The following is a 27,779-nucleotide window of genomic DNA, read 5'->3' on the forward strand; positions in this document are numbered from 1 at the left end:
TAGGAAAATGAAAGACAATATGAAGCATGAAAAATGAAATGAGTTCATCTTTTGAATTAATTTATGTGGCTGATAAAGTGGCATCACTTTAGCTGCACAGTTCTGTACTTTGAGATACTCGATGGGATTTATTTTAATTGAAAACTTAAGGCTCCAAGTAGATTTCTTAATTTAACCATTATTACTGGTTGTTTGAGGACAGGGGGGGGGGAGAAAGTGGATTTCTATTCATTAAAATAATTAATTATCTTCACTGATAAAGCAAACAGCCGCAGATCGATCCTTCTGAGAGTCAGCCGCTGACAGGACAGAGCGTTGAAATCATCTATATTATTATTTATATTATTATTATTATTATCAACAGTTTACGCACCACGTGCATTACGGCGTGACGTCAGCAGGCGGCGGCAGAACCCTCGCGTTTGAACCACAGCGGTGTAGCTGTGCGGTCTGTCGGCTTATCGAGCTCGTGTTTGGGTGTGTTGCAGCTTCAGCTGAGCCTCCACAGTCGGAGACGCTCTTCGGGAACAAACAGCCGGCGGACACTCGGAGGTCTGAGTTTCTTCGGAGCTTCTTCTTTATTTTTGTCGTTAAGGCTAATCTCGTTAGCTTATGCCTGCGTCGTTACCATGGTGACGCTCCGAGGCAGAGGGGACGCGGACCGGAGAAACGGGCCGAGCACGAGCACCGGGACCCCGGCACGATCTGAGATAAAGACCCGGAGGAGGAAGAACGCTCCCCGGATTCAAGAGTCCGGACGGTCCGATGTGAGTGTGTCCGTGTTCGGTGTGTAAGGTTCAACTCACGGCGACGTTTAAATGACCGTCAGTTTAACCGGAGGGAGGAAAACGTTAAACTGACCGGGAGAGGACCGGGGGCAGCTTTTCAAACTTATTTTGGTAAAAATCAGTAAACAGGTGGAGTTTCCTCCTGGTCTCACTCACTGCTTTTTAACGAGCTTTAGTAAAAGTCCGGTAATAAATAAAAACCCTGTGTTTAAAGATGGCCGCCGAGTGAGAGCGAAGCTTAGTCTCTGAGAACGAAATGTAAAGAAATACGTTTAAAAAAACAAATGTATAAATTACATCTCAAAGAAAAGTAACCGTATTTTTATCATTATTATTATAAATATTTTTTTTAAAAAACCTTCCAGATATTTTCATTAGTGTTCGGGTTTAAATCGGAAACTAAACGTTTTTTAATTACGCTGCAGATATTTTACTAGTTTATTCTGAGATCAGCCGCTTGTTTTGTTTTTCTTAACTTTACATCGGCCTCATGTAAACCACTGTAAGGTCACATGGTGCAGCAGGCTCCCTGGTCATGTGACATGTGTAAAATACCCCTCTGGTCTTTAGCTGCAGTCGTGTGAAGCTCACTGAGTGTAAATGTCTGTGATCACGCGTGTATCACTTGTAGTGCTGTAGGCGCCTCCAAATGAGTGCGAGTGACCCGACCTCTCACATCTTCCTCAGGTATGTAAATCTGAGGATGAGGAGCAGAACCTCACCGATTCCGAAACACCCGAGGATGAAGATGAGAAAGCAGCAGGAAGCGTCATCAGGTCAGACAAAAGTCACCAGTTAAAGCTGTTTTACTGAGCATGCTCAGAGCTAAAATGATTAGCTGGGCGATTACATTTCATCATGGCACCTGTGTCGGCGTGCAGGAGGAACTGCGCTCAGAAACAATCCAACTGCAGGCCACAGGACACAGATGTGAACGGTGCTTTTAAACCGGCTCTAACTGTGGGTCAGGAGTCAGTGTGTGACGTGAAGCTTTCATTTTACTGTCACTGATGTTGGTTTTGTGTTGGCAGGAAATCTCAGCGGCTCCAGAAGCGTTCAGGTGAGAAAAACAACGCTAACAGGAAGACGTGAAAGGTCTCAGAGTTTACACTGTGCACTTTATTAAACTTTACACACAAAGACAGGAAAACATCTCACACAGGAACAGCGCAAGACCACAAAGTGGTCCATTATTTTTCCAGCTGCAGAACAAAACATTTCTCTGAATATTTATTTATGTAAGAGCATCATTCAAAGTCCTGATATTTTATATGTTTATGAGGGGAAATGGTTTTAATATGTATTTAAAATATGCTGAGCTTCAGTGGTGGTTTTACCCATCAGTGCTGTGTACCTGCACGTCTCTAATATTATGACTTCATATTGAAGATGCATTGGACACAACATTAGAAACACCTCTTAATGTAAAACAGTCCAGCATCAGCTGGAAACACGAGCTCAGGAATTAAAGGTTGTAGTATCTCCCCCGTGTGTGTGTGTGTGTGTGTGTGTGTGTGTGTGTGTGCGTGTGTGTGTGCGTGTGTGCGTGTGTGTGTGTGTGTGTGTGCGTGTGTGTGTGTGTGCGTGTGTGTGTGCGCGTGCGTGCGTGTCAGGCGGCCGGCTGAGGAGAAGCACGAGGCTGACCAAAGTGACGAGCAGGTACGAGGCCTCCAACATGTTCGACGGCATCAGCACCAAGTAAGAAAATCCTCCTGACATGTGAGGTGATGGACGTGCAGTAAAAGCCGTGACGTAGAAACTGAGATGAGTTCAGGTTATGATGCCATCAATGACACTTTGATTGTTAACACTGAGACAGCCAAAGAAAGAAGCACACAGAACAACAGCTCTGTGTTTGATCGTCCCTGCTGGGATTCACAGATGTCTTTGATACATTAAAAGTCTGAAGTTTAACCTGAGCAGCTCAGAGTGGCCGTCCGCTGTGTTTGCACTGATCTTTATGCCACAAACCTGTACGATTGTGATAATATGGTAAATTGAATCGTGGTGACGTCCACGCTGTTCTCTCTGCAGCGCCGCCAGGTCGGTCCTGAACAGGATGGACAGCATGAAGAAGAAGAGGCGGCTCAGTAACAACAAGGAAGGAGTGAGTGGAGCCGTTAGACTGGATCAGTGACTATAAGTATTTATAAGTATTTATCCTGCCTGTTTGCACAAAGAAACGTCTCTCTGTTCAGTTCTCAGTTATTACAGGCAAAATCATTCCTCTGGACACGCTCGGGTAGAAGGACTGGACTGAAAATGAGTGACAAAGAAAACCTTTTTCAGACTTTTGGCTCATTGGAAGAAAAATATAAAGAAACGAGGGTCAGCACAGTACTGTAATTAAAGAGCTCACAGATGCTGATCTGTATAAGCGAGGACTCAAACCAGACGCTGTGTCAAGTATTTTCTGCCACAAGTCAGAGGTCATCAAAGGTCACGACCCCGTTGACCAGGAGTGACATCGGCCCAAACAGTCTGCTCAGATACAGACAGCTGTGCGCTGGTCACCAGCTGTTCTGGGGTCAGTGTGATCGTCTCCATCATCACAAACAGTCCGAGTCTTTTTCGTTCTTTAAGGATCAAATAGAAAACACTGACATGTTTCCCTCACCCTAACCTTTTGGCATCATTACCCAGACTGCACTGCAACACAAACATCTAAGGCAGCTGCAGTGTTTATAAAGGCACACGCGTGTGTGCGCTTTGTGGCGTCACTGTTGCCGTGGAGCTGTGTCGTGTTTTGTTGTTAGGAGCTGTGTTTATGTTTTTACGCTGATAATCAACGCTGAGAGTTTGTTTACATCCCGAGTCAGCTGTAAACCCTCAGCTGAGGCCGCCGTCTCGGTGGGCGCTGCCTCTCTTATCAGGTCTTTATGAGGGCGGTGGACCCGGCTGCACCCAGCCCCCCTCCCACTGCTCGCGGCTTGTGGGGAGGGGGCAGCGTCTATATCAGCTGGCACCATATTGGAAAGCAGCCGACAAGCACCAGCCCTTATTTTGTGCCCACATGTTCATATTTCCTCCTCACATGGAGTTTCTGCTGCTCTGAATGAGTAAAACAACGAGAGTCGTTGAGACGTTTGTAATCAGAGTGTGTGAAGTGTGGCGTGTGCTTTACATCCTGTCAGAGAACAACAGCAGGCTCACAGATCTTCTGTCCCAGCCGTGGATGTTCACATCAGTCAGGTTTCTAATAATGAGTCTGTATGTGCAGTAATCCCAGTGAACCAAAAGCTTGCCTGAAACTCTCAGTTTGGTCAAGTTTTCTTCTACTCATGGATCTGTGTAATGTCTGAGTTGTCAGAGCTGTGACATCACACAGGCCCACAGCTCTGTGTCCACAGTGGGAGTTTGTGTTTATATTAGCGGTTCTGAAATGTTCCTCAGTAACGAGTTAACTGATCTGTGAAATGTCCAAAAACAGTCCCATCCCTCGTTGTCACGTTGGTCACTTTAATCAGATGCATTACTTGGATAAACACAGGGATGATTAACTGATCGTTACACACCTAATAACTGATACATTTGCAGAAGATCTACTCTAAAGCCCAGAGGAGTAAAACACCAGTCCCACTACGAGGAGAGCTCAGCGACAGCGAGGACAGCCGAGGTCAGTGCAGATGGTTAGGAGCAGAGGAATGATGACGAGAGGGAGACGTGGTGGTAAAAACGTCTTCTCTGGTGTCTCCAGGGGCGGGCTTTGACGAGGACAGCAGGAAGGCCGTAACAGCAGATGAAGACAGCAACTGCAGCGTCGGCCACAACGTTGATGCCAAACTGAGCCGAGCCTCGTCGCTGTACCAAGGCCCGACCAGCGGTCAGTACGCCGCTCCAAACACGCCGTCTGTACATGCTGAGTAATACAATAAAAACCCTAAAAGACTACAAATCGGTGAACAACGGGTTCTTCAGGAGAAAAATAAAACCACACACTTGAAACGTACTGAAGCTCCAGCTCTGATGATTTTGTTTTCTCTGGTATCGATTAGACGTCCTGAGAGGAACCTTCCCGGTCAGCGCCTCCGGAGCGAACATGACCCGCAGAGCAGCCTTCAGGTCAGAGCGTGGACACGCCTTTCCTCTCTCCTTCAAATAAAGCAGGACACAGCTGAACGCTGAAGTATGATGTAGTCTGAAGCAGGTTGGCTACACAGGCTAAACCCTCGAAAACTCAAGTCACACTTTTTCTGCATTCTTGTTTTTATTAATTTTCCCTCACAAATGTTCCTGTATCGTTTGATCCTGAGGGGCCACCGTAGACTGATGTCTAAACTGTGACATCACTGGCTTTTAAAACCTTTACAAACTTGCTTTTAAAGTCCTACGATTTCACCAAACTGGAGCTCAGCCCTGTTAGTGCTGTAACCTCAGCAGCCATGCTGTTGGTCAGCTGATGTCATTAAAAATGCTCCAGCAGCACAAACACAGTGCAGAGGTGGGTGATGTAAAATCACCGCCTTCACTACAGGAATAACAGATCTTATCATCATCACCAAAACTTCACCTGTTGGATGCTTCACCTTCATCTGTCACACTCAGGTCTCTGTTTCTTCCTGCAGACCCACTAAGAGCGCCTGGTCCAAACAGTCTGATGAAGACTCTGATGATGAAGAGGAGGAGGCCCCTGACAGGTCAGAGACAGCCAATCTGATTGGATCATCAAACCACTTCCTGATACATCGTCCATCATCAATGCTTTTAACTGTGAAGCACGAGGCGTATGGAGTAGATTAGATGTGGTTTGCTGCCTGTCTTACTGAGACTTGTCTCTCCCTCTCAGCTGTCTCCCACTCAGCCTGCGTACCGGCAACCTTTTGGAAACCCGCAACGACAAGATGGCTGCAGGAGCGGGCCTGGCGGACATCGATCCCATGGCCATCGACCAATCTGTGAGATTAAACCTTAGATATGTTCTCCTGTGACCTCGTGTTTTACACATGATTCACAGAAAAATCTTCTCATTGTGTTGTTTTGTTCTCCACCTGATCCTGTTATATCCTTCCTTTCCTTCCTTCCTTCCTCAGGTGGGTTTTGACAGTATTGGGGGTCTGTCAGGTCACATCTCAGCTCTGAAGGAGATGGTCGTCTTCCCCCTTCTCTACCCTGAGGTCTTTGACAACTTCAAGATTCAGCCTCCCAGGTGACACACACACACGTCAGGTATTCATGTCTTGTGGGGACGTCTAATAGACGTCATGCGTTCCCTAGCCTCTTACCCTAACTTTAACCTAACTGTAACCCTGAGACTAAAATCCCTTCAAACTCTTTGGTACCAGAATTTTGGTCCCCACAAGTATAGTAAACTTTCTATATTTGGTCCCCACAAAGATATGAATACACGCTTGTGTACCCCAGATTCTAAATATATAAAGAAACCTTCAGAGGTGAGTGATGCTTGATGCAGGGACATGAGTTTACCTTCTCACAAAGGTAAATGTGTGCTGTAGTAGTTACTGAGTCCTGCTGAGACTGAATGATGTGAGTGGGCCGAGGTCAAAGGTTGGACTTCATGTTTTTAAGACGGATTACACAGTGAACACACTCCACCTGCGTCTCTCTGCAGAGGGTGTCTGTTTTACGGCCCTCCCGGGACGGGGAAGACGCTGGTTGCACGGGCGTTGGCCAACGAGTGTAGCCACGGCAACAGGAAGGTGTCCTTCTTCATGAGGAAGGGAGCCGACGTCCTCAGCAAGTGGGTGGGCGAGTCAGAGCGGCAGCTGCGGCTGCTGTTTGAGCAGGTAAACGTTCACCTGAGTCATACTGAAGCAGGAAATATGATTTGAGTGAGTTTAATGAGTCTGAGCAGAGAGAAGCTGCTTCTGAGCAGACGCTGTGACCTGTATCTGCATACATCCGTTTGTGTCAGCAGCACTTTAATACTCTGACAGTGTCTGTGCTGGAAACTTTGAAATCAAACTCTTTAAACAAACCCTGTGAATTTAAATTCATTTAATTCATCGTGAACAGGTTTAAAGTGTGTGTTGGTGTGTGTGGGTGTGTGTGGGTGTGGGGTACTCAGGCGTATCGGATGCGTCCGTCCATCATCTTCTTCGATGAGATCGACGGTCTGGCTCCGGTCCGATCCAGCAGGCAGGACCAGATCCACAGGTCAGTTTCAGCTTCTCCACACGTGTCACCTCAGCGGTGTCAGAGTTTGAGGTTCAGTGTAACGGGTCAGAGGCGCCGCCGCCGCTGTAGATTGTTTGTAAACGTTTGTAAAGTTATTCCTGACACAAAGGAAACGTGTGCCAGACTAAATAAATGGAAATCCTCGCAGCTCCATCGTGTCGACGCTCCTCGCTCTGATGGACGGGCTCGACAGTCGAGGGGAGGTCGTCGTGATCGGAGCCACAAACCGGCTCGACTCCATCGACCCTGCGCTGCGGCGGCCCGGGCGCTTTGACCGCGAGTTCCTGTTCGGCCTTCCCGACAGAGAGGTGACTCTTTACTTTATTAGATTTTATATATTTTCAGCTGCATCCATAATCTCTGCAGTGTCAGTGTGGGCTGGTGTTAAAAAATCTACCAGCACGGTTGTGATGAAGGGAAGTGATTGTTTCAGGATCAGGATGTAAACGTGTTTGTTTCCGCTGTAAAGTTTTACTGTGGGAGTCTGAGGCTGCCTCTGCTGGACATCAGAGGAACTGCAGCAGGGACCTTAATTTAGGTGTGTGTGTGTTTCAGGCTCGTAAAGACATTCTGAAGATCCACACTCGGCAGTGGAAACCTCCTCCGTCTGAAGACTTTCTCGATGAACTGTCAGAAAAATGTGTCGGTGAGAAAAATGGCAGCAGCTTTTTTTTGTCTCAGGAAAATGTAGTAATTTTTTTATTGGTAACCTGACTTCCTGAGCCTCTGTCGCTCTCAGGTTACTGCGGCGCTGATATCAGGGCGGTGTGCACCGAGGCGGCATTGTGCGCTCTGCGCCGACGCTACCCGCAGATCTACGGCACGTCCCAGAAGCTCCTGCTGGACGTCTCCTCCATCGCCGTCAGCAGCTGCGACTTTGCAGCAGCCCTGAAGAAGATGTCGCCCACCTCGCACCGCTCTGCCGCCTCCCCGGCCAAACCGCTGTCCCCTGTGGTCCACCTGCTTCTAGGCGGCGCCCTGCAAGAAATCCTCAATGCCCTGCAGAGGATGTTTCCACACGCTGAGGAGGGCATGAAGAGGAAGAGGGAACCAGGTGAGCCAGAGGCCAAAGTTCTGCTGTGTCTACACATCACTTCCTGTTTACAAACTTCCTGTTTCCTGTGTCAGACCTGACCTCGGGTATCGTCGATGACACTCTGATGTTTGACGAAGACGAGGGCCCCAGCATCTCCAAACCCTCCAAGAACAAAACCTTCCTGCACTTCTTCAGGTGAGCCTTTATCCACACCTGAGGGGCGTGACTATGAAGTGAATCACCATGGTAACAGAAGCCGAGTCTAAAGCTGGGTCAAAGCGCCACATTTTCACTGATTCCTGTGATCCGAGGTTAGATCCTGTGTGTTAAAGTGCAGTAAAGGTGCCGCAGCAAACACTGCGTTGCAGTATCGCAGGTATGACTTATACATGTACGTGATTTATGTGTTCAACTGGTCATGTAGAAAGCAGGGATGGTCTCTATAAACACTGCGTGCTCTCATCGATTATCTCCCCCACGCTGCATTCTCTGATCCTCTCCCCCGACCTGTAGGAGTGCCGTCAAACAGCCGACGTCTCACCGCCCCAGGATCTTGCTGGCAGGTCGTCCTGGCGCTGGTCAAACCTCCCACCTGGCCCCCGCCATCCTGCACGCTTTGGAGCGTTTCACCGTCCACAGCCTGGACTCAGCGGTGCTGTTTGGTGTCAGCAGCACCTCGCCAGAGGAAGCCTGTGCACAGGTGACTCCTCCAGACATGTGCATCTACAGGTCGACATGCATGTGCACACAAACATAAACACACTTCATAAAAACTTCATTTAATCATTTTAGAAGTGTTAACAGGCGGCTCTGTGGTTCTTTCTGACTCTGTAATGTTTTTAATTATTTAAAGCAGCCTGTCTGTGCCGGACAGTCTCAGGATGTGAACTTTGACCTTTCCCCTGATCAGGTGTTCTGTGAGGCCAAGCGGACGTCTCCCAGCATCCTCTACATACCGCACATCCAGCAGTGGTGGGACACTGCGGGGCCGGCACTGAGGGCATCCTTCCTCAGCCTGCTGGGCAGCATCCCGTCCTTCTCCCCCATCCTCCTCCTCGCCACCTGCAGCGTGTCCTTCCAGCAGCTGGACCCAGAGGTGAGGACTTTGTCCCTCAGCTGTGTCCCTGTGCGTGGAGGTTTTACAGGTTTTTATCTTCGATGCTGTGCTGCTCCCAGATTCAGAGCCTGTTTCGGGAGGACTACGGGGAGGTCTACGTCCTCAGAGTTCCCACCCAGCAGGAGAGGACCAGCTTCTTCCAGGATCTCATTCTGAACCAGGCGGCCGAGGCCCCTCCCTCTAAGAGAAAAACATGTGTGTGACTCCGCCTTCATGCTGCGGTTGTTAAGCCCAGAGTGTGATAGATCGCTCACTCTTTCCTCCTCCTCCTCTCTCAGTATCTCAGGCAATGGAGGTCCTCCCCCTAGCTCCACCGCCGCCTCCTCGCAAAATGTCGGCGCAAGAGCACCTCCGCCTGGAGGAGCAGGAGGAGGACGTGCTGCGAGAGCTCCGTCTCTTCCTGCGAAACATCACCGAGCGCCTGTCTCTGGACCGCCGCTTCAAAGCCTTCACCAAACCGGTCGACATCGAGGAGGTGAGAGTTTGAGAGAAAGACACGCCGACATCTGCCGCTCAGTTTTAAGGTCGTGAATAATTAAACAAACGGAATCGGATCAGTTCACGCCTTCCTCCCAGCTCCACGCCGTACATGTTATTAAAAAAGTGTGCAGCAGATTCAGTGCAGGTTGATGAGGTCAGATGGCAAGACCAGACTCACGGGTCAGCAGTCGTCTTAGCTGAGCCCGGTTCTGTCGGAGGTTTCTTCCTGTTAAAAGGGAGTTTTTCCTTCCCGCTGTCGCCACAGTGCTTGTTCATGAGGTCGTCTGACTGTGGGCTGTTCTGTTTTCTTTATATTATTGTAGGGTTCGTATCTTACCAGATAAAGCACCTTGAGGCAACTGTGATTTAGTGATGTATAGATAAAATTGAATAGAATGTTGGAACAAATCCACACATTCAGCATTCACTAAATCAGATTTTAGTTTCCCATCAGCACGCGGAGCAAACGTCAGAAATGTTTACTACAATCACGTCAGACCGCAGCCACACGCCGACACCGTGCATGACATCATGATTGGCCTGTTTCCTGTTCTGACTGTTGATTGGCTCATTGGTGTCAGGGGAAGGCCAACCAGGGGTTTATAAAACGGAAACAACGCTGCCGCTCTCGCCTGTTCGATCTGTGAATCAGCCCAGAGTATTTGTCTCTGCTGCCCCCGAGTGGCCAAACCAAACACCAACAGCAGAAACCCTCCTTCCTCTCCTCCAGGTCCCCGACTATCTGATGGTGATTAAGAAGCCCATGGACCTCTCCACCCTGCTCACCAACATCGACCAGCACAAGTACGTCACCGTCGGCGAGTTCATGGCGGACGCTGACTTCATCTGGAAGAACGCTCTGGAGTACAACCCGGACAGCGACCCCATGGGTGAGACGACATCACCCGTGACCGTTCTCTTGGTTTGTCCTCTGCCCCACAGTCTCCTTCCTTTTCTTAAGTTTCTTCTTCTTCTGCTGTCTGTATGAGACAGACGGAGCAGGCGTCTCCAGGTGGAAACATTTCCACAATGGGCGGGGCTATAAGTTCAGCTGTTGGGTGGGGAAAAAAAAAATCGTTTTCTGTTTGTCTGCGTCTGTTTGAGGAGAGACGAACTAAACAGAAGCAGATTTCTCAGCTGGACTCACCTGTGGAAAGGTGATAAAAAACCTGTTTGTTTTACTGCGTGTGTGCGTGCGTGCGTGTGTGTGCGTGTGCGTGCGTGTGCATGTGCCAGATCGCAACATCCGTCACCGAGCGTGCGCCCTGAAGGACACGGTCCGCGCCATCATCAGAGACGAGCTGGACGAAGACTTCGAGAGAGTCTGCGAGGAGATCAGAGAGTCGCGCATCCACAGAGGTGAAACTCAGCCAGATGTTCACGCCTCATCCAGCTGCTGCTAACAGTGTACTGTCAAACTTTATATTAAGACTTTTATTTTGGTGACAGCTCTGATGGTGGCCAACCCGCAGGAGGCCGATGGCGTCTGCAGCTCGGCGTTCTCCAGAAACACTCTCCAACGTAAGTTCACCCCTGAACTGAAACAGCACGGGGGCGGCTCTCTGCGCACTGTTAGTCACAGACGTCAGCAGCTGCTTTACAAAACTGTTAGAAATATGAGTGACGTGAGAGCAAACCAGCAGACATCACATCAGGTCTGATCACCGTCAGCGTGTGCACCAGTGAGCCGTCAACCACCCGTCAGGTTCTCCTCAGCCACTGTTAGTAGTGCTGATAAGCCCCGCCCCTACTTTTAATTGGTCCGTGAGAGAGAAGTGACAGTTGATGAGTGCACCAGTTTCACTTCCTGTTTCAGAGTCTGGACTCGCGTACCAAACATTAGGACATCAGGCTGCTCCAAAAATATTCTTCAGAAGTTCTCAAAACTCAGCTGCTTTCACAAAATGCCAAAAAGATGACATTTAAATCACAAAAACAGTCGATTTTATAAGATTGTAACCATCAAACTTTATAAAAACCTTAAGTAATGAATCAGTTTTAAAGTCGTCTGTCAGCCAGCGAGCTGATTCTCCTCGTCTGTGGATCTACAGAAATGTGTTTTTTCTTTGGGATCGCCTCCTCAGAGCAGCTTTTAGATCAAATGAGAGTAAAACAGAAGTCGTCATGTTAACGATGGATTCACAGACTCGCAGCAGGACTGAGGCTCCGGGTTCGTCTCACGCTGTGAAACGTCTGATGAACAGAGAGCTTGGCGCTTCTTTCGGCTGCTGCAGCAAAAAGCTGCTTTTAAAAACGTCTCAGTGAAAGCGAAAGCAGCGAGAGCAGGAAGCCACAGTGTTTGCTCAAACGTGAGAGCCGCAGGGCAGGCGAGGACAGGAAGAGGCAGAGAGGACGAGAAGTGACCTTTCTCTCTAATGACCTTTACTCTTCCTCCTCCCCGCTCCACCCCCACCCCCACTTCTGTTTTCCAGCTCGTAAGAAGAAACGTTACAGACGGCCCCGAAAGTCCAAGTGGAGCACCGGCGTCATTAAGAAACCTAAGAAGAAGAAGAAGAAGGAGGAGGAGCCACCAGTCCCATCCTCCTCCTCTTCCTCCTTCACCTCCCTCTCCTCCATGTCCAGTAAGTTCAGCTCTGAGTCGAGTGCGGAGGAGGTCAGAGCTGCTGGACGGCGAGCGGTGAACGGGTCTGCTGGTGCTGGCTCGTCCAGCCCATCAGAGAGCAGTGACGGCGGCCTGAGTGGGTTCCATCGCACCCCAAACCGCATCACAAGATCCCACAACGGAGTCCTCACGAACGGGTATCACCGCCACACCGAGCCGGTTCATCGCCAGCTGGCTGATGGCGTACCTGTAGGCGTGCGTCAAACCCGCTCATCAAAGACCCTCCCAGGCCCGGAGACCGTGCTGAACGGCCAGACCGCGGACAGCTTAGGTCTGTGCGCGTGAGCACGAGCAGTGCGAGCGCCTCGCTGTACTAACCGACTCACTGGACCGCTTCAGAGCGCAGCCGCTGCCGATCGAGCTTCTACAGGCCGCCGCTTCACGCTACGAGGCTCCGCAGCGCTCCGGGCATCGAGCAGGAGGAGCGTGTGAGGTGTCAGAGCCGGCTGCTTTAGTCTGAATGAAACGCACTGCAGGAGCGCTAACGCGGCTCTGTGGTTCAGCACACACTGTAAATACCACACACACACACACACACACACACACACACACACACACACACACACACACAGCGGAGCTTTGCATCTGTAAATCTGATGGCTGCATCACGCCAATCAGACCTGACCTGTTAGCTTCCGCCTCCAGGTATGAGAACACTGCAGTTCCTCTGACGCAGCGCTGAGTGGTGTTTTTTAAATTATCTGACCAATAACACGGCTGCTGTGTGTGTGTGTGTGTGTGTGTGTGTGTGTGTGTGTGTGTGTGTGTGTGTGTGTGTGTGTGTGTGTTGCAGCTTTCTAACAAATCAGAATATTAATCCCAAAGGAAATGATGTCTACCGTTAGCTGAAAACTCCAGTCATTTCTTTTTGCCATAACCTGGTTGATTCCAGCTGTGAAGGCATAGAGTTGGCTGTTTGTGGGAGGCACTGCAGGGTAATGCCCTCTTCCTCTGCTTGTCTTCCTCCTCAGAGAAGAGCGAACAGTCTGAGTCGAGGGCCAACAAGGCGGCTTTGGAGCAGGTGTTGAGTCGGGACAGGCCGGAGCAGCAGGAAGAAACTCCACCGCTGATCGTCGATCGCAGCAAACTGAAGGTGAGTCCCAGCTCGCCTCTTTAAGGGGCTCAGACTGAATAAAACGTGACGCTGTGTTCATTAGAGCCAGCGTTCATCAGTGAGCAGATCCTGGATCAGCGTGAAGAGAATAACCTTCACACTGTACTCAGTGTGACCGTAAACCCATCAACGCAGAGTTAACAAGGTCACAGACACAGCTGGAGCCCCCTGCTGGCTGTTAACGTAACTGCAGATTTACATGTCCAGCTTCGTTTCACTCTTCATACCTGGATGGTCCGTCTGAGTTTACATACAGAGTGAAGTATACTTGACAAACATGAGGAACAAGAAGCTGCGGCTGTCCTGCTTTACCAGTCAGACGCCTTGAGTTTGTCCTTTTACGATGAGGAGGAAGCTCTTCATCGTCTCCGTCTGCTCTCAGCGAGTCGTCAGGAAGCTGAACATGAAGGAATCTGCTCACGTCTGACTGTAGGAAGCTGTCTGCTCACATCTTCAGTCTGCAGCACCAACGGTTGAAGAGCTGCTTTCAGACCGGAAACAAACAGGAAGTCGCACAGCATCCCCTCCCCCACCCCAGCAGCCAGTAATGAATAAAGCAGGGGCCGTGGGCCCCACGGGCCTCTGCAGGCACCACCTCAAACTGGTTTCTGTTTTCCAGGAGCTCCTGAGGAGAGCTGTGGCGAAGACGGATGGCGCAGAGGTGGAGCCACTGGAGAAGCTTTACGCCCGGCTCGCTCAGTGCATCTACCGACACAGAGACAACTGCAACAAGGCAGAGCTGCTGCAGGTACGACGCCCACAGAGACCCAGAGGGCGCTCATGTGACCTCAGTATAAATAACTGATTACAGTAGCTACTTTATCAGGTACCAGCCTCCAGCCTGCAGCGCACAGACACCAACAGCACATTTTCAGTTTTCTCACTTTTGCTTTCCAGGAAATGAAGACAGAAATCGATCGATTCTCCTGACCTCCAGCAGCTCGACTTCAATAAACCTCAGTGTTCAAACAAACGCGTCGTTCATTCGTCAGGAATCGTTCAGTTTCTCCTCTCAGGTGTGCTTTATCGCAGTGCTTTTCAAACAGTAATACCATGTTTATCTCCATGCTGTTTGTCTGATGTCGCTTTAATAAAGTCTCTGTGAGCGTGAATGAAGCCGCCGTCTGTTTCCTGTTCAGCTGACCGCTGAAAGCCTGCACATGCGACTCCAGCACGAAACCACAGAATAAAACCATGAAAACATGCAGCTGGGGTCACAGGCCTCAGAAGAGTTGACAGAAATGCAGATGCTGGGAAACGTTAGTATCTGAGTGTTTACAGAGAGCTGGAAACAGTTTCAAGGGCTTCAGACTCAAAGAGCTTCTTTCAGTTTCTCACATGAATCCGTTAGTATTAAATAAAATAAATGATATTAGTGATTTGTAAGTAAGGCTAGAGTTCAGTGTATGATGGTGGATTTTCTCTCCTGTGTGTGTGTGATGGTACTTTTACTCTGAAAGTCGCAGCGCAGCCATGTGACATAACCACAAAGGCTCTGCTCGTGCCCCCCATGCTCATATGTGTGTGTATATTTAAAAAATAAAAAATAATTAATGTCACACACTGACCTCAGCACGCTGACAGACGCTTCCGCTTTCTTCAAAATAAAGTCTTTTTATACATTGTTAGTGGTTTTTCGATGCCACGGTGAGCTGAGTGCTGATAAGTGATCGTCATTAGCTTTCATTTAAATATATTTTCTTAGTTTCCTTTCATCTACATTGCGCTTGCGCGTACTTTTATTTTGACTGAACACATCCCAGAATATGAAACGCTGTAAAACAAACTTATTGTTTTTACTTGGAAGAAAACACCACCCAGGGCTGGAGCCTGTGCCGGCTACCGCAGGGCGAGAGGCGGGGTGCACCTAGACGGGTAACCAGGCTGTCAGGAGCGAACACAGACAGACGACCGTTCACTCACACAGTCCACGTAGAATCACCAGGTATCCTAAACGCTTTGGACTGTGAGAGGAAGCCGGAGTACCTGGAGATAACTTCCACACAGAAAAGCTCAGAGGATTCAAACCCACATCCTAAACATTATTACACTAACTGAAATTTAAAATAAAAAATAACAAAGGATCATTTTTAAATGAAATATTTCTAATACTATTAGTGATATGTAAGAACAGCACCGCAGGTTGTAGGTTTTGTGAGATGTAATTACTGTAATTTAACGTATTTAAATGTGTTTCGTCGCTGTGGTTGTTGACTTCAACTACAGCTGTGAGTGTGTCAGTTACACAGTTACCCACACAGTTCATGTTACTGGCGTTTCTCGTGTTTGCGTTGATGCTCTTATTGCGAAAAGCTCAAACCGGATACATTTCTCGGCCGTTGCTCGCTTGTAGTGGCGGTATGAAAAATGGCCATCGTCAGATTCGGTGAACTATCGGACCCTTTTCACTTAAACGGTCCGTCTCATTAACAAAGCGCGACAGCGAGCAATGCGAGTCGGAGCGGCGACCGGCCCAAACCGGAGCTAGCCGGCGGTAGTTAGCATGTTCCCCGGCCGCTGGAGCGGCTCTGTGTCCGGCTGAAGCAGATGGGAGCCGCGGTGAAATCAAGCAAAAGGCGGAAGACTGCGTATCAACAGACACGGCTACAGCTAACTGTTCGCTCCGACATGCAGGAAAACGGAAACCGACAGTGCAGGTAAACACGCCCGGGCTCTCAGCAGGCTGCTAGCGGCGTCAGCTGGAGCCTGCTGCCCGCTGCAAGCAGCGGAGCGTCGGCTAGCACAGCGCGGAGCGGCGGGGCTAGCTAACGTTAGCGGGAGGATGTTCAGTGAGGACAGGGGAGATTCGTAGAGCTCTAACATGTTTACGTGTGTGCTGGGCAGGAAGTACACCGAGTGCGAGCCGAGCCCCCACACCGCCGAGGCAAGGTACTGAGTACTGCAATCAGTGCTGAGCAGAAGTATCAGAAGTACCTTCCCTGCAGGAAATGTATCTCTGACTGAAGTAGTACTGGTAACGGTTTGTAAACCGGTCCCCAAACTAAGGCCTGGGCCCCTCTGAAGGGTCACCAGGGATCATACGATGATTAATAAGAAAACAAAGGAGGACTTTGGACTAATCAATGATCCCGATCTGAAGCTATCAGCTGTTTACAGCTGTTTCAAAGGAATAAAGCACAGACCTAATTAAGTAGAGGCTACAGTCAAAGTAGGGCAGCAACAAGTGCAAATATTTACCTCAGAAATGCAGTACAGCAGCAGTATAAGATTAGGATATACTGCAGTAAAAGTTTATTTAGGTCTGCCACTGTACCAGACGCATCTCCAGGGTGCACAGTAGCAAAGTTACACTGGCTTTGGTGGAAAACTCCTTTTATTCTTTTATATCTCCCTGATGTCCCACAGTGAGCTGTAGGGTTAGTGGTCAGAGTTGTTACTCATGGAAAGGATCCTGTGATCATCCCCCACACTGGCACTATTTTAATTATGATGTTGTTGTTGTTTTGTTTACAGTATTTAAAATCACGTGTGGTTTTCTGCATACTCTGCGTTATTGCCCCTAAATCCACGGCTGAAAGGAAAATGAAATCTTTAGGGTCACCATGTTTCTGCCCAAACAAAGTCAGGCAGCTAGGAGCCTGACATAAACAAACAGAAGAAGAAGCCATCAGCTGACACTGACTCAGGCTCCTCCCCTTTCACCGATGTTAGTAAAAAAACGAATTAAACCAAAACTGGGACTATTGGCAACTTCTGATTTTATTAACAGTTAATAAACAAAACTGTAGAAAGCAGCTGAGGAGACAGACCCAACCAAGACAGCTTCAACACCTCTGAGTTTGTTTGTGTACGGGGGACGGCGGGTTAATTAAGTGGTAATAGAAACACAGTCACGTGGTCAGTAACACCTGATATGTAATATGACAGAATAATGATAAAGACTTTAGGAGTTAAATTTATCATCTAAAGGATCCTGCTGTCATACACCAAAGCTGTCTGTAGCTGTAGTTATGAAGGTTTATGTGACTAAACTATTTAACGCTCATACATTTGCTGTTTATGCCCAAAATATTCGTTTAAGTAATTATTGCTGTCGTCAGTGTAAGCTAAAGCCTCGTTAAATTATATAATCCAGCAGTTTGCAAAGTGGGACAGACCATGTCAGCGTAGGCTGGCCGTACTTTTCACCATAGCTTACAGGACAATGTGCTGCCGTCTTCCTGACCTGCAACTCGGAGCAACAGAAAGATTATTTGTTGTTGTTTTTTGTGTGTCTGTTTTTTTTTTTTGTTTTTTTTTTTGTATCCTCTGAGAATCAGACTGATTTCTGCGGCGTGACACTGTTTGTGTTGCCCTCGTTGCCCTGTGGCTACCATGAGCAGTTGCTCTTCTGAGACAGGCTAGTTAACTAGTCAGAGCTGCGGAATAACGAGCTGTCGCCCTCCATCTTTGCTGTAAACGGACATTTTTTTGTGTGATGTGTTAACAAATGGATCGTTGAGTTTACGATACTGAGCGTGGTCGTGATCAAGCAATCATAGGAAGGATTCACTGATGGTGCTGGAACAGTTTAATAACTGATTTCATCAGCATGAACGTGTTTCAGCATTTACAGCATAATAATTGCACAGTTCATTTAAAAACATGTTACTTCACTGTATACAAAGCCTCTGACAGACAAGAGCGATGAAGGAGGATGAAGGTGGAGCGACCCGTACGTGATAATTTAACCCTTTAAGACCTACCATAGAACCAAGTCCGCCAGAGCTTATATTATATTTTTTACATGCTGTGGAGCCATTTTCGGGAGCATTTCAAGTTGCTATACATCAATACAACTGTTATAGCCCAAATTCTAATAATATGTATGCATTAAGTCCATAGTAACTACATAAAATGCAAAAAAGTGCAATAAACTACAAAAAATTGGAAATCGTTTTTGTTTTTTTTACATATATTTCTACTTGGAGAAATTTTAAATACAAAAAGTTGCAAACAGTAGTTTACAACAACAGGAAATTTATTTTGAGTGTCTTCATAGTTTTATTTTTGTGATACACCAATTTTTATATACTGCAGAAAAAATGAAAAACAATCCTATGATGCAAATTTGCAAAGAAAACAGCATCAAAATAAACTATTTCCAGCAGTGCAATTTGAGTTCTAAGCATCCCAGCAAGTATTCAGAAAAGCATAAAGTCAAACATGACTTTTAAAAACACCAGTATAGGCTTTTAAGGCCTACAAGTAAAAAACTACATTTTCCGCGAAAATGACGTCACTTCTAGTTTCGGGCAGGTAATGGCGGACATGCGATAGTTCGCACTGACGTCTTTTCCAATGTAGGAAGTGTTACGAACAGCTGATCGGATCGGCAAAGCGTGTTTCTGGAATATTATGTTTTGTTCCTGCAAGTGCTTTTTATGCAATTTTTGCAAAGCTTTATGTGGAAGGAAACTGTGACTTAGGACAAGCTGATGGCATAAGATGTAAGTACAACTCCTCTGGTTTCATATGAAAAAAAAATTACTGCGCTAGCTTACAGGTTCAGGTTCTACAGGGTTTTAAAAGTAGTTATGCAAAACGGAGCGTGCCCGCTCCGACCGGCTTTAAAGGGTTAACTGCTGATGTTTGATCTTAAAGAACAGGTGGCGTGATCGTGGGGATGTGCTCTGAGTAATGATGCATTTCTGTGCCACAGGGTTTAAAGACAGCGAAGGGAACATTTCGACTGGTGACCTCCTCCTTTATGGAGCCACGACAGGACGGCTTGAACTGAGTCGGCTCCAACACTCGGCTGAACGCGGCGCTCACCCAAACTCAGGATGGCGAGCAGGAGGAAGTCCACCATCCCCTGCATGGTTCCTCCCCGAGAAACTGTGGACTCGGACCAGGAGATGGAGGATGTAACAGGCGCGGCGGATCCAGAGGACAGCAACGGCGCGGCAACCGTCTCCTCAGAGGCTTCCGGCCTGCTGGAGGAGCGAGGAGAGGAGGCCGACGGCAGGCGTGAGGTCGCGGCGTCGGACCCCTACCTGGACTTGAATGCAGCGGAGGGAGGCTACGAGTGCAAATACTGCAGCTTCCAGACGTCGGAGCTCAACCTGTTCACCATGCACGTGGACACGGAGCATCCCGACGTCGTCCTCAACACCTCCTATGTCTGCATGGAGTGTGACTACCACACCAAGAGGTACCACGCTCACACCACCTGACAGGAAGTGCGTTTATTTAAAAAGAAATGTGAAAGATTAAGAGCCAAAACAGTCCAGATCCAGGCCCTGAAGGCAGGTTAGAGTAACTGATAACACCCAACACACCAACACGTGTCAAAGTTCATCATCTTCAGACAGAAAAACGCCAACAGAGCGATTATGGCTCCACTCGTCCATTTTTAACGTTTCATTTTTAAACCTCCTGTAAATGCACAGCAGCAGTCCTTGTCCCAGCAAGCAGAAGGAAACAAAACTTTCATTCACTTCCTTAAAAAAAACACACAAACACAGCAGAAAGAGCGATTTTTAATCTCAACAAAGAGACGATTAAAGAAATCACTGTTTTAATCCCTAATTTCAGGGCTGAAAGCTGCTACTCAGTGACGTTTACGCCAAGATGTAAAAATGATCTGTAACTGAGCATCAACACTGTGGACTTTACCATAGTTTGAGTTCTGAATCTCCTTTTTTGCTTTATTTACCCATGATCCTCTGCTTCCAGCTACGACACGCTGCTGGCCCACAACGCTCGGCTGCACCCGGGCGAGGACAACTTCACGCGGACGATGGTGAAGCGCAACAACGAGACCATCTTCCAGCAGACGGTGAACGACCTGACCTTCGACGGCAGCTTCGTCAAAGTGGAGGAGGACGAGGCGGAGGAGACGGCGCGCAGAGGCATCGCCTTCAGCAAGACGCCCATCATGAGGAACAAGAGCCGAGCTGAGCCCAAGAAGTTCACCGCCGCGCACAAGATGGCCGTCGACGATGTCATCAAAGTGGAAAGCGACGACGAGGATGACGACAAGGAGCCGCCTGCGCTGTCGCCCGCGCCGACGGCCCCCGCTACCGTCGCCCCTCGCCTCATCCCCATCACCGCGCCGCTGCAGGTCCAGGCCGTGCCGCAGAGCATCGTGGTGAACAGCCCCAACGTGCTGCAGATTAAAGGCGGGGCCTCCCCCGCTGGTGGCGGCGTGCTGCCTCCGGGGACGCTGGCGCAGGTTCTGTCAGCCCTGCAGAGCCAGCAGAACAGCACGCAGACGCAGCTCCTCATCCCCATCAGCAGCATCCCCACCTACAACGCAGCCATGGACAACAACGTCCTGCTGGTCAGCGCCTACAACAGGTAAGCACACCTGAGGTACACCTGAGGGGCGCCGCACACGTGGAACCGCCCACTGATTTTAGCTTTTTGTATATTTAATCACTGTCAGACAGTTGGCTCGCTCTTATTTTGAAAGGCCAGCTGTCGCTCATGCTTTATCTTATTTTACTGCACTTCTCTGTGCACCTGATGATACGAAAAAGCAGCCGACCCGCCCGGTTACTACACCCGCATTTACTGCATCAGTCACAGCTGGATGGAGGCTGGGTGGTAGCACAGACGGGTGGAGGTTACTGCTTTGCTCCACGAGCACACAGACGTGTTTCTTGGTGTGTAATCCCGCTGCCGTTTCAGTGTGCGTGCTTTTTGTGTCGCAGGTTTCCGTATCCCTCGGTGTCGGAGATCGTGGGCCTTTCGTCACAGACCAAGTTCAGCGAGGAGCAGATCAAAGTCTGGTTTTCTGCTCAGAGGCTCAAACACGGAGTCAGCTGGACGCCGGAGGAGGTGGGTGCTTCAGCAGACGCTCACACGCAGACTGACCGGCTGCAGTTAAACTTCCCGTCACGTCTGATGTTGTTCCAGTTACCACGCGAGAGTCTAATTTGATCAAATATCCTGAGTTTGTGTGCGAGCAGCCTGAAGGACGAGTCTCAGCAGGTCCCACAGCTCTGAAAGGCCACCAGAGGCTTCAAACTGAAAGTGGATTTTGCAGCAGAGGCTGTTCAGCAGTTTGTTTCAACGTGTCGCTGATGCTGCGTCTCCGGGTCCATCTGCAGTCAGCGTCAGCGACACGTTTCCTTCACAGTTTACAGATGAATCCTGGTAAAAGGAAGAATCTGCTCCTATGTCAGATTTACTCTCAGAGAAAAGCATCAGGAAACATTATTGTGCTGTTGAGTGTCACACTGTGTGAGTAGAAACTACATCATTAACTTCTTCCTGGGTCATTAAAAAAAGTGCTTGAGCACAAACGTGGTCCAGTTTTTAAGAACTCCAGTTATGAGTGTTTATTAACTGCTGCCAGACTCGTCAGGTCGCTTTATAAAACAGGTTTTTACAGGCCGTCACCGCCTCACTGATCACGTGACTCCCGGTCAGATTTTGTTGTGGCTGATGATGATGATTGTGGTTCAGTTTCCTGACAGGAAGTCGTTCTGGTTGTTTCGTAGATGTAGAATAAGTCTGTGGCTCTGAGGAAGCCTGAGGCAGGCACTTGAGCAGTTCTGAGAAACATCTTCACTGCAGCATCTAAACAATAACTCCCACAACTTTAATAACTTTAGAAAGTCGGTGATGTCACACCTTACCTTTGACCTTCTACTGCTCCTCTCTGCAGGTGGAGGAGGCGCGGAGGAAGAAGTTTAACGGCACAGTGCAGACCATCCCTCAGACCATCACCGTCATCCCCGCTAACATCGCCGCCACCACAAACGGCCTGCAGAACATCTTCCAGACGTGTCAGATCGTCGGTCAGCCGGGCCTCGTCCTCACTCAGGTGGCCGGGAACAGCGGCGCGGTCCCCGTCGCCTCTCCCATCACGCTGACGGTCGCGGGTGTCCCCGGCAGCCAGCCCAAAGCCGCCGAGCCGTCTACGTCCGAATCGAACGCCGAGATGTCGTCTTCGTCGGCCGGCGTGTCGCTCGGTCTGGACTCGACCACAAGCAAGCCGAAGAAGTCCAAAGAGCAGCTGGCAGAGCTGAAGGCGAGCTACAGCCGGCGGCAGTTCGCCACCGAGGCGGAGATCTCGCGCCTCATGCAGGTCACCAAACTCTCCAAGCGAGCGATAAAGAAGTGGTTCAGCGACACGCGCTACAACCAGAGGAACTCCAAGGACCACCACAGCCTGCTGCTGACGCAGGCCACGCCTGGCAGAGCCGCGGCCGGCGGCGGCCGAGGAGGAAGGAGCGGCGGCGGTGGCATCAGCATCAACGATAGCAACAACAGCGACAACACCTCCACCATCGTCATCGACTCCAGCGACGACGCCAGCGACTCCTCGCCGACCTCGGCCGGCGCTCCAGGCTCAGCCGGGTCCTCCAGCGACCTCCGCATTAAATTCCGCCACGCCTTCCCCGACTTCACGCCGCAGAAGTTCAAGGAAAAGACTCCGGAGCAGCTGCTCGTGCTGGAGGCCAGCTTCCAGAAGTCGGACACGCCCTCAGACGAGGAGCTGAGCCGGCTGCGGGCGGAGACGAAGCTGACGAGGCGCGAAGTAGACGCCTGGTTCACGGAGAGGAGGAAAATACCGTCGGCGGGTCAGTCGAAGGACAGCGACGCAGAGGGAGACGACGAGAAGGCGAAACCGGCCGCCGCGCCTTCGCCCTCGGCTCAGGAACGACAGGGCACGCCTCCCATCAGCAGGAAGTTGGTGAAGAAGACGCCGGAGCAGCTGCACATCCTGAAGAAGGCCTTCGTCCACTCGCAGTGGCCGACGCCCGAGGAGTACGACCAGATGGCGAAGGAGAGCGGGCTGCCGAGGACGTACATCGTAAACTGGTTCGGAGACACGCGCTACGCCTGCAAGAACAGCAACCTGAAGTGGTACTACCTCTACCAGAGCGGCAAGGTGCGCTCGCAGGAAACCTTTTTTGTGATGTAACACAAACGCCACGCTTCATCTCCTGGTAACATCTGACGTTTTTTTTTCTTGTTCCAGGTGGACGAGGCGTTGAACGGCGGCGCAAAGAGCCAGAAGAAGTCAAGGAAGCGTTTCCGTGGTTGGTCCAGGAGGACGCGCCGGCCGTATCCCTGCAAGCGCTCTCCACAGGGCGGCGACGGTGCCATCAAGGTGCGTTTTTAGAAAAAAAAGAAAAATTCCTACTCGGCTGGCCATCGTTGGGCGAGAGGCTGTACAACAGCCTGTCTCTGAACTGCTGGAGAGCAGCTGGAGAACTCGAGTATTCAGCTGGATTTTAGCAGGTCGTCTGCCAACCAGGGCGCTGGTTCGATCCCCGGATCGATCCCCGGATCGTCCACATTTCACAGTCCAGCCTCTCCTGGACTCATTGTGTAGCAAATGTGAGGATTACAAGTGACTGAAGGTGATCTTTGTTCCTCCTGCAGGTGAAGTCCGGTAAGGCTTTTCTGAAGGAGTACTACCTCAAGCACCGAGCCCTGAGCGAGAAGGACCTGGACGAGCTGGTGGCAAAGTCCAGCATGAGCTACGAGCAGGTCAGAGACTGGTTCTCCGAGACCGCCAGGAGGGCGGAGGAGGGCACGGAGCTCTTCAGCGATGAGGAGGCGGAGGAAGAGGACGAGGAAGAGGAGGAGGAGGCGACGGCGGAGCACGCAGACAGCGAGGGAGAAATGGAGGTGAAAGAACAAGGAGAGGAGGCATCGGACGACGACTGCGTGGAGGAAGACGAGAAGGACGCAGAAGAGGAGGAGGATGAAGAGATCCAGGAGGGATCTGAAGGTTTCAGCCAATCACAGCCTCAGGCAGAAGAGCAGACGTGAGCAGACAGGTGAGAAATGTTTTCAGTTTTATTCCTTTTTTATTTCCAGAGATTCAGCAGAAACTAAAACCCGGAAAATTACCGCACAGTTTGCAGACACGTGAGTCGACGAGCAGGTAGAAGCAGTTTCTGTTTCATGAAACCTTTTGTCCTCAGTCGACCCAACTACAGATAAGAAACAGATAAGAACCACAGCCTGTCAGCACAGGAGGAGCTGCCTGATATTACAGCTCCTGATTGGTTGAATCTGCTCTCTGCAGGGACATGTGCTGCAGTTCTGCTTCTACCAGCTTTGCCTCCTGACTTCAAATAGACTGAACTTTATTCATATAATAGTCGTTAACAGGAGACAGACTACATGGCCCGGTCTTTAACACTGCTGCTGTGCCACAGATTTGATGTTTGCTCCACTTTGCAGTGGTTGTTCAGGAGATTTCCATGTTTCTGTTTGATTTCTGAGCTTTGAACTGAATCCAGTGCAGTCAGTGTGTACAGCGCCGGCCCTCCTGTGGGTCCCTGTAGTCAGTGCACAGTCAGTGTGTACAGCGCCGGCCCTCCTGTGGGTCCCTGTAGTCAGTGCACAGTCAGTGTGTACAGCGCTGGCCCTCCTGTGGGTCCCTGTAGTCAGTGCACAGTGCTGACCCTCCTGTGGGTCCCTGTAGTCAGTGCACAGTGCTGACCCTCCTGTGGGTCCCTGTAGTCAGTGCACCGTAGGCACGTCCATGATTCTGATTGGTCAGATGCTGCAAACTTGGCCTCGGGTGAAGGTGCTGTTAGCCATCTCACCAAACCTGGGGCTGACTTCCTGAGTCACGTGTGACGCTGTTGGGATAACAAGATGAATCCTGAATGACCCGGCGTGTTTCTCCGTAGTTACCTGCCTCTCTTCTCTCCCCACCTGTCCTTCCTCAGGTTTATCGTTGCTCCCCCCGCGCAGAGATGACAGAGGATGTGGTGTTTCTCAGTTGGTGGTTCGGGACCCAAAGATGGCTGCGGTAAGGTCAGATGGACATTCGCTTGTCGAGCGGTGGGTTGGAGCCTCGGAGGCTTTGGGTCGCGGTGCAGCTGAGAATCGCCGCGACGGAGGACGGAGCGTGTGGATTTAGTCTGCCGGGGACCGAACGGCGCTGCGATTCAGCTCTGCTCCTGTACAAACGACAAGCTTTTACTCTGACAGCGACTCGGCTTTTACTCAGATTTTCATACAGAACTAAAAAGAAATCAGCGTTTGTATAAAGACAGAAGTCCAGGACATTTCTCAGAGGTCAGACCTCGCATGGTTTTCTCTTTATTAAAAGGACTTTTTTCAGAATAACGGAGGAACCGCGGGACGTTTTTTCCGGAGGGATCGTCCTCCGGCCCTGAAACACTCGGCTCCTCTGAAGATGAGGTTTTTAAAACCGCTCCAGTCAGTGCCATTCTGTTTCTACGATTGTTTAAATAAAGACAAACGCAGCGCTGGAAAGAGACCCACAGCAGACCTTTTGTATTTTTCCAGGTGATTTCTTAAAGTCTGAACAACATAAAACATATAATGGAAGCTGAATCTGTTTTTGTTTTCAGGCGTTCGGGTTCAGTTTCAACATCATTTCAGTTTGAACCAAAACAACCAGAGAACACGTGACGCACCGTTAACGGGAAAATCCACTTTAAAACTCAGAGCGTGGTCAGTTTTACCCTCTGCGGGGTAACCACAGACGAGCACGCCTCGACATAAACAGATTTTTGATTCTCGCTGTTGTTTACTCGTCTGTGCCGACGGAAACATTTAACCGCTGGTTTGAAGCTTCTAATCAAACTACCTGCATCACGACTGCACCGCTCACACCACCAGCATCCATGGATGGTGTTCGACGGATGCCGGTCCAGAGGGTTTCAGCCTCAGGTGGGTCTCACTCATAGATCCCAGGATGCTAGAGGAGCGATCCCGTTTGATCCTGGTTACAGAGCGCTGCTCCAGCTCGTCCTCCTGGGGTGGGGGCGGGGCAGCTCCGGTCCCTGCAGGGCTGCAGTGCGAGCTTGGTTTGTTCCCTTCAGTGGACGGAAGATCTGGGCTGAGCGATGGCCTCCACCTCTGGGTTGGTCCACTGGGTTGGTCTTCAGCCGCAGGTCAGCTGGGTCCAGAATCAGCGAATCAGCAGGCTGGGAGTGAGAAGCCGCTCCAAGTTTGTCTGCAGGAACGGGACAGGTTGTCTGTCAGTTTTCCAGATGCTCTGCGTTCCCTGACCCCTGCTGACAGGCTGCGAGTGGTGACCGCAGGTCGGTCGCCTCCTGACCGCCCTGAAAGGAGGCAGCCGAGGTGGCTCGGACTCCCGAACACCTATCAGAGGTGTGGCCAGGACACACTGGAGAGGTAACAGGTAAACAGCTGTGATCCAGCTCAGCGCTTGGAAAGAACAGGGACATCACCGGACGTGTCACAGAGCAAAAACTAAAAGTTCAGATGGAAGTGGATTTTTCCTTTAACGCTGTGCGGACACAGACTCGCTGCTCGGATGATTTTTTTTCTGGGTTTTTAAAAAAAAATAATCTGAACTTTACAAACCGATGAAGTTGAGAAACGTTTGAACCCGAGCGCCGCCTCCTCGTCCAAAAAGCAAACACACACAGGCAGGTGCGCTCTACTTCAGGAAACAGGCAACTTTACCTCAGTCAGTTAAACTACAAACTCGGCAAGATTGTGACATTTACACTCGACGACAGGTTTCTCCTTTACTGTATGCATGAAAATAATTATGTCTTTCAGACAGCGTTCGCCACCACAGGCAGCGAATCGCTTCAAAGAGGAACAGCAGAAGAAGACATAGTTATTACTGTGTTTATTAGCTCAAATACGGGTGAACTAGTTAAACGAGATCTTTCAGGTTTCCTCGAATTAAAGACGATATTTTAGGGACAATAAACCACCAGGCTCAGTTCTTACGGGAGCTTTTTAACTTTTCATATGGGGGGAAAAGCTTTTATTTTGCTTTTCTGTGCTCTTCCTGTGGTGAGGGAACCTCGTAGGTCTCTGATAGGATATGCAACCATCAAGGAACAATCAGCAGGTGGAGGTGGGCAGTAAAATCTTCTCTGTAACCTTTCAACCACTCGTCCTCTTCTTCTTTAAATCGCTTTAATAGTCGACGGTTTTTAGTAGTTAATTTATTTATTATATCTGGACTTTCATGGATCTTTTTTTGTCTGCAAGCAAAAAATAAAAAGTGAAAAAACGAGTTTGTTTTCCTGTTTTATGTTTGTGTGAACGCGTTTTATCTTCATGTTCCAAATACAGTCGAGTCTTTGTGCCTCTGAACGAACTTATAAAGATGTAAACGATCAAAAAAATGTCTCGAGTAAATAAAACTGACAGCGTGTTGGTGTTACTGAAGGTTAAAAAACCGGCACATTTAGCGGAAACGAGGAATAAAAAAGGAAAAACACTCGGAAATGTAAGAAAATCTCAGAAAGATGCGAGTGGGTCCTGGATGCTCATGTTTACTGACAGCATCTTGCTGCACTTTTAGTTTTCAGTGTAGTTTTATTTAACTGCATTTTCAGATATTGTTCTCAAATTATGTCTGAAACTGTAACTGCTGTAATTTACCTTTAAATTAAAAAAAGGAGTTTTTCTCCATAAATTCTTCAAACATTTGATGTTTTTTGTTTTTTAGAAATCATTTACAATAGATTGCAAACTCCGGTCTTTCAGCATCTTTACTCCGGCCCGCGGGTCACCTCGGTGTCTCGGCGCAGTGTTGGCTCCTCGGC

At 49.4% G+C, this 27,779-nt stretch overlaps 2 protein-coding genes across 4 annotated transcripts; both read left to right on the forward strand.

Annotated features, from left to right (window-relative positions):
* The first annotated feature begins 396 nt into the window (after nucleotides 1-396).
* LOC146548503 (ATPase family AAA domain-containing protein 2-like) lies at nucleotides 397-14,266 on the forward strand. Its single transcript, XM_085263487.1, has 28 exons — nucleotides 397-767; nucleotides 1,476-1,564; nucleotides 1,820-1,848; nucleotides 2,402-2,486; nucleotides 2,823-2,895; nucleotides 4,326-4,404; nucleotides 4,486-4,611; nucleotides 4,784-4,850; nucleotides 5,354-5,425; nucleotides 5,575-5,683; nucleotides 5,819-5,934; nucleotides 6,358-6,532; nucleotides 6,814-6,902; nucleotides 7,072-7,231; nucleotides 7,479-7,569; nucleotides 7,663-7,977; nucleotides 8,052-8,154; nucleotides 8,473-8,659; nucleotides 8,870-9,055; nucleotides 9,136-9,271; nucleotides 9,355-9,551; nucleotides 10,287-10,446; nucleotides 10,793-10,915; nucleotides 11,006-11,077; nucleotides 11,989-12,450; nucleotides 13,151-13,272; nucleotides 13,913-14,041; nucleotides 14,191-14,266. Exons 1-28 carry the CDS (start codon nucleotides 630-632, stop codon nucleotides 14,221-14,223), a joined length of 3,723 nt encoding a protein of 1,240 aa, XP_085119613.1. The 5' UTR covers nucleotides 397-629; the 3' UTR covers nucleotides 14,224-14,266.
* Nucleotides 14,267-15,145: 879 nt separating this feature from the next.
* LOC146548504 (zinc fingers and homeoboxes protein 1-like) lies at nucleotides 15,146-27,244 on the forward strand. 3 transcript variants are annotated; one of them, XM_085263490.1, is made up of 8 exons: nucleotides 15,146-15,238; nucleotides 18,956-19,447; nucleotides 19,972-20,595; nucleotides 20,952-21,078; nucleotides 21,911-23,140; nucleotides 23,231-23,362; nucleotides 23,638-24,038; nucleotides 24,942-27,244. In XM_085263490.1, exons 2-7 carry the CDS (start codon nucleotides 19,080-19,082, stop codon nucleotides 24,028-24,030), a joined length of 2,874 nt encoding a protein of 957 aa, XP_085119616.1. In that variant the 5' UTR covers nucleotides 15,146-15,238; nucleotides 18,956-19,079; the 3' UTR covers nucleotides 24,031-24,038; nucleotides 24,942-27,244. The 3 variants fall into 3 exon arrangements, with proteins under 3 accessions (XP_085119616.1, XP_085119614.1, XP_085119615.1); XM_085263488.1 differs by lacking the exon at nucleotides 15,146-15,238 and adding an exon at nucleotides 15,618-15,950; XM_085263489.1 differs by lacking the exon at nucleotides 15,146-15,238 and adding an exon at nucleotides 18,596-18,743.
* The last annotated feature ends 535 nt before the right edge of the window (nucleotides 27,245-27,779 follow it).

This window comes from Mchenga conophoros, linkage group LG22 (assembly GCF_057382185.1).
Source record: "Mchenga conophoros isolate Kocher_MC1m ecotype Shallow Benthic linkage group LG22, M_conophoros_male_GT1.1, whole genome shotgun sequence".
Classification (NCBI taxonomy): domain Eukaryota; kingdom Metazoa; phylum Chordata; class Actinopteri; order Cichliformes; family Cichlidae; genus Mchenga; species Mchenga conophoros.